This window comes from Oculina patagonica, chromosome 4 (assembly GCF_052425735.1).
Source record: "Oculina patagonica isolate OP01 chromosome 4, crgOcupat, whole genome shotgun sequence".
Classification (NCBI taxonomy): Eukaryota; Metazoa; Cnidaria; class Anthozoa; order Scleractinia; family Oculinidae; genus Oculina; species Oculina patagonica.
The window spans coordinates 61,700,192-61,709,777 of NC_135761.1; the positions used below are offsets into that span (position 1 = coordinate 61,700,192).

A 9,586-nucleotide genomic window follows, 5' to 3' on the forward strand; every position below is an offset into this window, starting at 1 on the left:
GTTCTGGGAGGTTTTGCTTCCGCTTAAAACTTTAAGCATGCGCAATAAAACCGGAACACCAATATTTCTGGCGTGATAAATTTTATTTTCCCAGAGTTCGTCCCGGCGACCTACCGCTGACCTAGAAGCCGGTGGACTTTGGGTTCGAGATTGGTCTTCGGAGTCTTCGGCACTCTAAAAAAGTCTTACTCCTGTCTGGTAATATTGAAATGGATATGTGATCGAGTAATCATTGGTTATCTTTCCGAGAACGTTCAGGTAACCCATCTAAGCTGTTTGAGCCCATTTATGAGTTTGCATTTTGTATGATATCGAAGAACATTGTTTTGCTGTGGGTTGTAAGTCATTTGAGGCGCCTCGCCGGTCGTTGTTAAACGCGAATTGCAGACTGCAGACCGGGGATAAATGCAGGCCACAGACTACAGACCAGAGGTAAAATACAGTCCACAGACTACAGACCAGGGGTAAAATGACTTTAATTTCAAATCTTTTGCGTTTGTAAACTGGATGAAACTGAAATGTTTACAAATCTTTATGGCAAATTAATTTATACGTGTTAACGGCTCGCCGAACACAAAAATTTATTTTTTACCTGATACTTTTTTGGTGTTGTATTGCTACAGTAGAGAAGCAAAGCCCTTTTTGATAATTTAACTGCAAAAGGGTCGAGTCTGTACCATTTTAAAAAACTTTAAAGAGCTGTGGCCGCGGAGTAAATTTATTCATAACCAGTTCTAATTCATGATCGCTCGTGCGAAACGTTGTCTTGTCTAACATCCTTCAAACTTTGCATTTTAATAAGCATCACACAGCGTTTGATACTTAATTCGAACATGGTTACTCTAAGTAAGTGTTCACGCTTAGATGCAAAAGTCGACTCAGATTTGATAGGAAAATGAGTGCGCAGCTAAAAATCGACCCGATTTTTACAAATCTGTTGCAATGCTACAGTTTTTATTCGGGCCGATTTTCATCCTCGCAAATTTTAGTAAGGAAGGCGCGGTGGCCTAATGGTTAGCGCGCTCGACTCCGAGTCGAACGGCCCGGGTTCGAGGCCTGGCCGGGGCGCTGCGTTGTGTTCTTAGGCAAGACGCTTTTCTCTTACAGTACCTCTCTCCACGCAGGTGGACTAGCATCCAATCCAGAGGGGAGTAGGAAACTACGGAAACCGGGATAAGCTCCGGCTGTATGGGCCACTTGGCTCGGACAAAATTTTTTTTTAAATTTTAGTAAGGCAAAGAAAATCGAGCCGTCGAGTCGTAACGTGTAAATTTTCTCGGAGCAAATCGGGCCGACAAATCAGAGTGTGTAAACACTACCTGGTAATCTTCCATCGATTGATTTTTCTCGAGCAAAAGTTCACACTTTGCTGTTGAGAGAGAACGTCATTGTTCAACTCATTGTTCAAACGCTCAGAAATGTGATCACGTGCATTCACCTTTCTTATTTTACAAACAAGGCCATGTGACTTCCCTGGTGACCAAAGCCCAGCCATCTGGGTTAATGAAATGGCTCTGTATCTCGTATTTCGTTACATTACCCTTGGTCTGCATTTGACCTCTGGACCGCAGTCTGCATTTTACGCTCTACAGTCTGCGGTATGCAGTCTGTAGTCCGCAGTCCACAGTCTGGGTTCTAAACTGACCGTCGCCTTAAATCGCTGTATCGATTATATCGATACAGTATGTACGAACGACAACGTAACGAAACCACCGAAACAACCGGTAATGCTGGATAACGCTCAGGTTAGCTCATTTACGGTTAGCTTTAAATAATGGTAAAGAGTTTCTTTTGTGTGTTTTTTGCCAGTGCCAGTGGAATAATATTCCTTAAAACCCTGCATGCATACACTGTATCTTTAGTTAAATGAATTTATATTAGCGAAGCGGTTACAAGATTCCTTACGTAACATTCGACTCCTCTGCAACATAATGTTTCATTGTAAAACGCTTTTATGCTTCTGTAGGAAACTCTTTCTCGATACAGCTGCATTCGCCTAGCCACACGACAAGCCAGACCTTTTAACTTGTTGTCATGTAGCCGAAACGGTTTCCTCACTGAATGCCCATTAAAAGCACCTCAAATCACAACTCTTGTCCAACAGTTATCTTAAATGTTGCATTCTAGCTTCTGTAGTAAACAGTAACTTCACACATGGCTGACTTTACTGACCCGATGATATTCCATGGTTACGCATGGCCCCGTGATATGGGAGTAACAGAAGAAAAGGTGGCAGTTTTTCCAAGATTGCCTGCCAGAAAGGATGATATTTTCATTGTTTCATACCCAAGATCAGGTTTGTTTACTAAGTAATACTTTTCCTTATGAATTAAAGGTGACTATGATTTTGTTGGAATTTTAGATTTTGTTTCAAAAAATATGATAGTGTTTGTAGAATAATTTATTGTTCTGTCAGTTAGACGAAATCCCTCAGAAAACAAAAACGACATTGTTTATTGTTTAGGCCTATAGAACTGAAATTTCTTAGGCACAAGGATCCACAGTCCGTGCCATAATTCAAATTCTCAGAAATGGAGAACCCCCTTCCCCCCTTTGGTGAACAAAATTAACAAGGGTAAAAAATGTAAATTCAAATGTCATTTATTGGTGTTGGTTTTTGTGAAGACAGGAAACAGGAGAAAAACCCTCCGAGCAGGGACGAGAACAAACAACAAACTCAACCCACTTATGACGCCGGGTCGAAGATGCGAACCCGGGCCACTTTGGTAGGACGCATGCGCTCTTACCACTGCGCCATCCCTGCAATTTCCCTGTTCTGTTTACTTTTCAAACAATCTGTTAAATGCCCGTCCAAGAAATGTTGCCCTGCACTAAAAGTCAAGTAACAATTGCAGGTTCATCATGGACTCAGGAAATAGTGTGGGAGATACTTCACGATGGAAAAATCGATGACCGTCGATTGGACGAACGAATGCCTTTAATAGAGGGACTGATTCTCACTTTCAAATCTTATCCCTACGTCATGAAAGATGCGAAGTCTGTAGAGAGAATGTTTGGAAGCTTCCCTGTGCCTCGTGTATTCAAGACTCATCTCACGTATGACTTGATTCCTAAAGGTAGTGACGAATCCACAAAGCCTCGATACATTTATGTTATGCGAAATCCTAAAGACGTCTGTGTGTCTCTCTATCATCATTGCCATAACATGCCTTATTTCAAGGAAATTCCTTCGTGGGATGAGGCCTTTGAACTTTTCATGGATGGAAAATGTAAGTAAAAGAAATGTGTTTGGCAAGAGGTCAATTACCACCCCTAAAATGTTGTTGAACTGCTATGTTGAAGCCCTAAACAACTCCGATCATATTGTTAAGGGTAGAAATATCACGATGATCGATGAAACTCCTGCGTTTCCAACAAACATATTTTCGCCTGTGACACCCTTTTAGTTCGAACTTCACGGTGCAGATCCTTGGATCTGTTGCCATAGCCTTTCTTATTGCAAGTCACCGACGTAATTTCTATATTACTTGAGAACACTTAAGCCCTCGGATATCTTACTGGTCGATATTGATGAGAGGAATCTTTCGTGTTTTTGTGTTATGTAGTTGGAAAAAGTGTCGGCGATCATGTGTTTCGTCAGCATAAAGTTGTTTTGAGTAACGAATTCAAACTAAAGATAGACAAACCTCTGATCTTTCAAACTTGCAAGTTACATGTGTGAATGAAGACATGCAGTGGTCGTTCTACAGACCATTCTGAACCTGTCAGTACAATTGCCTAAGGGTAGATCCATCTTGTATACTCCCATTTGCTACTATTCTTGTCATTTTATTATTAGTTTTTGAGTTCAAGTCATTCTGTTTGCCGCAATGGCCGTTGTCTAGGCTAGGACTCTTGTAGCTTAATGTGAGATTTTTTTTTATTATTTTGCAGTTTTAGGGGGTGTGTGGTTTGATCACGTGCTAGGCTGGTGGAAACACAGAGATGACCCTAATATTTTGTTTCTAACGTACGAAGACAGAATAAATGTGAGTTAATAAACTGAAGTCATTTCAAAATTATTTCAGTATTTTTTACGATGGCGAATCAGCACGATGAATGTTAGAATTAGTGCCTATGTATGTTATTCTCCAGAAAGCGGCTGCTGTGCCACAAAGCTTAAAGGGTCCCTGTCACGGGGATTTTTCTGCTTTTTAGTATAATGAACTGAAATTGGCGAAGTACTCTTGCTCGTACACGAAATGCCCCTAGAACATCAAGATGAGGATCGTAAATTGTTCTTGGAGGAGGGGATGCGTTCAGTTAGTTTTTAGCTGTTTTTCCAGAAAAAAAAAAAAAAAAAAACAACTAAAAGTCAGCCTATTTTTTTACAAAACTGGACCACTGTTTATAGGTTTCCATACGTCTTAAAGCTCTTGAATTTTTTAAGTGAAGCTCGTGACAGTGTCCCATTTAAGCAGCTACAGTGCGTTGAAAATTTTCTGTTGTGACGTTGGTGAAATTGATCACGTTAAATATGCTTCTCTACTAGTCTGGTGGATTACCACTTTGTAATCCCCAGATGAAAATGAATCACGAGCCTTTCATTAACTAACTATTCACTCTTTTTAGAGCAGTGAAGCTAATCGAAAACTTTAGGCTGCATTCATTCTCCTCCCTCACAAGAAATATCAAAATAAATATCTGTATAATGGTACACTACATATGTTTGAAATTTCATGAGACATGTTTAATAACAACATCTTTGACTGTTTATGTCATACCTATGCGAGCCAGTCTAAGTAGCGCGAATTAGGTATAGATAGCCTGCCAGCTCGTGTACGAGTACTACCAGGAGTATTGACAGGAACCTCCGTTTCACTGTCACTCTCGTCGACAAAAGTAACAACCTCATTATTATCATCACTCTCACTCACTCATCCACGGATTCATCTCGGCTGTTGCCATCCTCTTCACCCACGTTGTTCGGCCATTCAGCATTATTCCTCTCAAGTGCGACATGTGCCATTATTCTCCTTATGTTATCATTTTTCTTCCCAAGGAGAGAAAGTTTATGATGGTCTAAATTGGAAACTGATCGACGTATAGCTTGTTCATATTTTCAAACGTGGACGCGATAGTTTTCCAGTCATATTGTTCGTATCCTTTCATTGAATATTTAAGTGCACATTTGTTGTTTAATTTCATAAAACTGTGCACTGAATTACATTGTTTTCTTTTGCATTCATTGATTCAATCAAGTTGCACTGCTTAGACTGAGGTTCCATTAAATGTTTCCATTTTAGAAATTGTATTTTTTATACTGTATTGAAACATTACATCTACAGACCAGGCACACTACTTGAAAAACTTCAAAATAGGTACTTTAGTCTCTCAGAATAATAGAGGTACCCTTGTTGCTTACAATCCTTGAAAGAAGCTGCTGTACTTATCATTTTTTTTTCACTATTACAATGGCTAGACAGAATCTTACAAAAAATAAGCATCCCCCAGGAGATATATAAACAATTTTCATATCTCCCCCTTTTTTTGCTCTAAAAATTTGAGAACCCCCCCTAAAATCCTCTGCCCCCCCCCCCTGTAGGATACATAATGAATGCAGCCTTATCAATCAACTAGTGTCATGCTGTTTGCTCCGACGAAGAGTTAACGCTCGAAACGTCAGCTTTTTCAAACTCACTACATGATAAACTAAGTGTTTCACTTGACCGCCAAAGCAGAACAACAATTTCGTTCAAAACAAATAACTTTAATACATTAAAAGATATTCTAGAAAACTTTATAAAGTTATTTCTAATGAACGTCACTGATGGTTTGTTTTCTTAAATGTTTATTTCATTTCCTTAGAATTTGGCAGATGATGTAGAAAAGATAGCCAAGTTCATTGGTAAAGACCTCTCTCCCGAAACTCGTGACCTCATTGTCCGACAAACGTCATTTGGCGCCATGAAGAACTCTAATCACACAAACTACAGTTGGTTTGAAGGAATGAAGGGAGATGGGCATATTCGGAAGGGAAAAGTAGGAGAATGGAAAAGCTACTTCACTGAAGAGCAGAACCAGTTATTTGATAAAGTATTCAAAGAAAAAATGAAAGGAACAGGGATAAGATTTGAATGTGAGGATTAAACAAACTTGGGACTAGGAGGGGACTCTCCTGTCACAATGATGCGTTGTTTGTCTTAACTTTTAAGGGGTAAAATTTATTTGCTGGTACCACTTATCACGCTAAAATCCATTAGAACTATAGCGGTAATCTTTTAGTGTATTAGGCCGAAAAATTGTCTGTTAATTTGTTGTTTGAGCGATAGGTACCTCTTACCGAGAGGTAAAAATGAATTTGAGCCAAACCCACAGGGCGAGTACCCCTGCGATTTTCAAAGAGGATTCCCCCGGGAAATTTATGCAACGGTCACGTGTTAAGATACCTTACGCGGCCAAAAACAGTAATATTTATCCAACCTTTTCTTTAAGGTAACCCAGTGAACTCGTGGAAATGATTTGTTCATTTTAAAGTGCCCATCCCACTGGAAAACAAGAATGGGGGAATAGATTTATGAAGTACCAACTTACCAAACGCTTTTATTGAGGGGGACATGGGGGCATCCTGACCCGGGGGGGGGACTCGCATATGAAAGTGACGGGGATGCTCGTCGTCTCGCTTAGGGGTGTAAATTTCGGACTTTTGGTCTCGCTTAGGGTGTTCCGGGAAAAAACGCCCAAAACGCCAATATTTTTAGCCAAAATGGTCTCGTTTAGGGTTACACACGAAGAAATATACAAATATAATCTCCATTCTTAGTTTTTTGGTATCTTTTAGGGGTCAAGAAAGGCTTGAGCCACACCCAGATTGGTCTCTTTTAGGGGTGCTTTTCAAAATTTCCGACGAGCATCCCCGTCCGTTTCATATGGGAGTCCCCCCCGGGCATCCTGAGCACCGCAACACCGCAAAAATAATACACAAACACCGCATCACCGCAAGAAAATTTCACGAAACACCATCACCGCAATATAATTAAGTTACTTATGAATGAAAACGGCTTCCTATTGGCAGTTAATGCGTAGTAATGATCAACAAGATGACATTTGACTGTATTTTGTTACAAATTAAACATATGGTATATGACCTTATATGTATGCTAGTATTATAAAGGACGGATTAACGAAGATAGGAGAGCTAAATTTAGTTCTGCAAGTGTCAGACAAAAAACCGTAACACCGCCAATAATTTCACCAAACACCGTTGGTTTAAAAACACAAACATCACACACCGCAGGGTTTGAGATCACCACAACGCCGCAAGATGGGATTTTATTCACCGCAACACCGCATAAAAAAATTAGCAACACCGCAGACTGCGCAGACCCCCATGTCCCCTCCTTTATTGTCTGCATCTTAAAATGTTATACCTGAGCTAGGGTAGCATTGTGATTAGTATAAGTATCAAAGTGTTGGTTATCGTATTGTAAGTTGTGCTTTTGTGTTAAAATAGTACTAAAAAGAGCTTATAAATGTAAGCAATAAATCGTTCAGTTCAGAGTCTTGTTCCATTTAACGCTTACTTTATTGAATTGCGGTAATCCGAACGCATCAGACAATAGTAACAATTATCGATGAATATGGTTCGACTGAAAAGCAATAGATTACAACAATATAAGAAACTAATGAACGATTTGAAAAAACACTGAAAGGACAAAACTTACAAATATTCCAAACAAAGCTATTGGCTTAGACAACATCAGTGCGAGACTTTTAAAGTGTGGCGCGCGTGCTATTTGTCCCTCAATCACCAAGTTACTGAATCTTTCTATTCGCACTGGCAATTTTCCTGAAATATGGAAATGCTCGAAAGTGGCTGCGCTTTTCAAAACTGGAGATAGGACAAATGCGTCAAATTATCGCCCAATTTTTATTCTGCCAACAATGAGTAAAATACTGGAAAAGGTCGTCCATTCTCAATTCTATGACTTTCTGAATTCAAATAACCTCATTTCCAACAAACAATTTGGCTTCCGTCCCAAGCTGTCTACAACTTCAGCTCTCACCAGTTTTGCAGATGAAGTCCTATTGCATATGGAGAGTGGAGAACTGTGCGGTGCAGTGTTCTTAGATTTGACCAAGGCATTCGATACCGTTGACCATAACATCTTGCTGTCTAAGTTGTCGGCTATCGGTGTCTCGCACAGTACCCTGCAGTGGTTCAAGTCTTACCTGAGTCATCGTAAACAGCGGACTGCCTGTAGTGATGCTGTGTCTGACCCACTCCCGATGACCTTTGGGGTGCCTCAGGGGAGTATTCTGGGACCGCTTCTCTTCTTGGTTTATATTAATGATCTTCCTCTGGCTATAAAGAATTGCGAGGTGACTTTGTATGCTGATGACACGGTCCTGTACTATTTTGCTAAGGAGCCACACCTGTTAGACGAGGCACTAAATGATGATCTCTTGAAAGTTGCTCAGTGGCTACATGGAAATAAGCTAACTTTGAATCTTACTAAGACGAAATCCATGATTATAGGCAGTAATAGGAAACTTGTTGATATTTCCTCTTTCTCATTATCTATTTTTGACACTGATATAAATTCTGTAACTAGTTTTAAATATTTGGGAGTTATGTTGTCCTCAACTTTTTCGTGGTTCGACCATGTTGAGTATATTTCATCTAAGGTTAATAAGAACCTTGGTCTTTTACGTAGGATTAAGTATTATTTACCTTATAATGCCCGGTTACTTTTTTATAACAGCTTAGTGCTACCTATTTTTGACCATGCTGATTTAGTCTGGGGTGACAAGGACAATGTCTCACTAATGAATGAATTGCAAATTCTGCAAAACAGAGCAGCTAAGTTAATATTAGATAGATCACTTCACTCCTCATCCACTGATGCATTAACAGTCTTAAGATGGCTGAATCTCGAAGAACGTAGGAAATGTCATCGATGTATATATGCATACAAGTGTATTAATGGCCAACTTAATCATTCTTTGGACATTGTAAGAAAGAGTGATATGCACTCCTACAATACACGCAATAAAGAAACTATACAGCTCCCCAAAATCAAATACAATTGGGGAAGGCACCGTTCGCGGTACCAGTGTTTCAAAGACTTTAATGAGTTAGAGAGAACTGTAAGAAACTCAGCAAGTTTGCCAATTTTTAAGAAGTGTCTTTTTTTCTGCTTTTTATAATTAGGTATTTTTATCCTTTTAATGTATATGTTGTAAATATTTTTTCTGCTTTTTATAATTAAGTATTTTTAATCCTTTTAATGTATATGTTGTAAATATTTTTTATATTTCGGTTTTAGCTCTAATTTATAGATTTTAATTAATAGATTTTAATTTATATAATATATGTCTAGTGTTAGGACCTCCGTGTAAACCACTTAAGTGATGGAGCTTTCCTAATAAAAGATTGTTATTATTATTATTCCTCTGATCCGGTGGAGCGAAGACAAATCAGGACAAAAAACGTGAATACAAAGAACGTAATCGTAGAAAGATCAAAACACGAGGTGATTGTGTAATAAAACATAGATGTAAACTGATCGCAATCACATGATAAACAAGGTAACGCAATGTCACGCGTGTAGATCACGTTCACACGCATGTGAACGATGTGATA

The 9,586-nt window shown here is 39.2% G+C and overlaps 2 protein-coding genes across 4 annotated transcripts in view; one reads left to right on the forward strand and one right to left on the reverse strand.

Moving 5' to 3' along the window:
* The window catches only part of LOC144647809 (histamine H2 receptor-like), a 410,332-nt gene that overhangs the window by 394,919 nt on the left and 5,827 nt on the right, over nucleotides 1-9,586 (reverse strand). The window lies entirely within an intron of this gene.
* On the forward strand, nucleotides 108-7,877 carry LOC144647804 (amine sulfotransferase-like). 2 transcript variants are annotated; one of them, XM_078507514.1, is made up of 5 exons: nucleotides 108-198; nucleotides 2,128-2,296; nucleotides 2,856-3,230; nucleotides 3,895-3,989; nucleotides 5,809-7,877. In XM_078507514.1, exons 2-5 carry the CDS (start codon nucleotides 2,155-2,157, stop codon nucleotides 6,088-6,090), a joined length of 894 nt encoding a protein of 297 aa, XP_078363640.1. In that variant the 5' UTR covers nucleotides 108-198; nucleotides 2,128-2,154; the 3' UTR covers nucleotides 6,091-7,877. The 2 variants fall into 2 exon arrangements, with proteins under 2 accessions (XP_078363640.1, XP_078363639.1); XM_078507513.1 differs by having other exon boundaries at nucleotides 137-258.

Coding starts and splice junctions, on each gene's coding strand:
- LOC144647804 (XM_078507514.1), top strand. CDS start 2,155: ATGGCTGACTTTACTGACCCGATGATATTCCATGGTTACGCATGGCCC. Junction 2,297..2,855: donor TGTTTCATACCCAAGATCAG/GTTTGTTTACTA, acceptor TAACAATTGCAG/GTTCATCATGGACTCAGGAA. Junction 3,231..3,894: donor ACTTTTCATGGATGGAAAAT/GTAAGTAAAAGA, acceptor ATTATTTTGCAG/TTTTAGGGGGTGTGTGGTTT.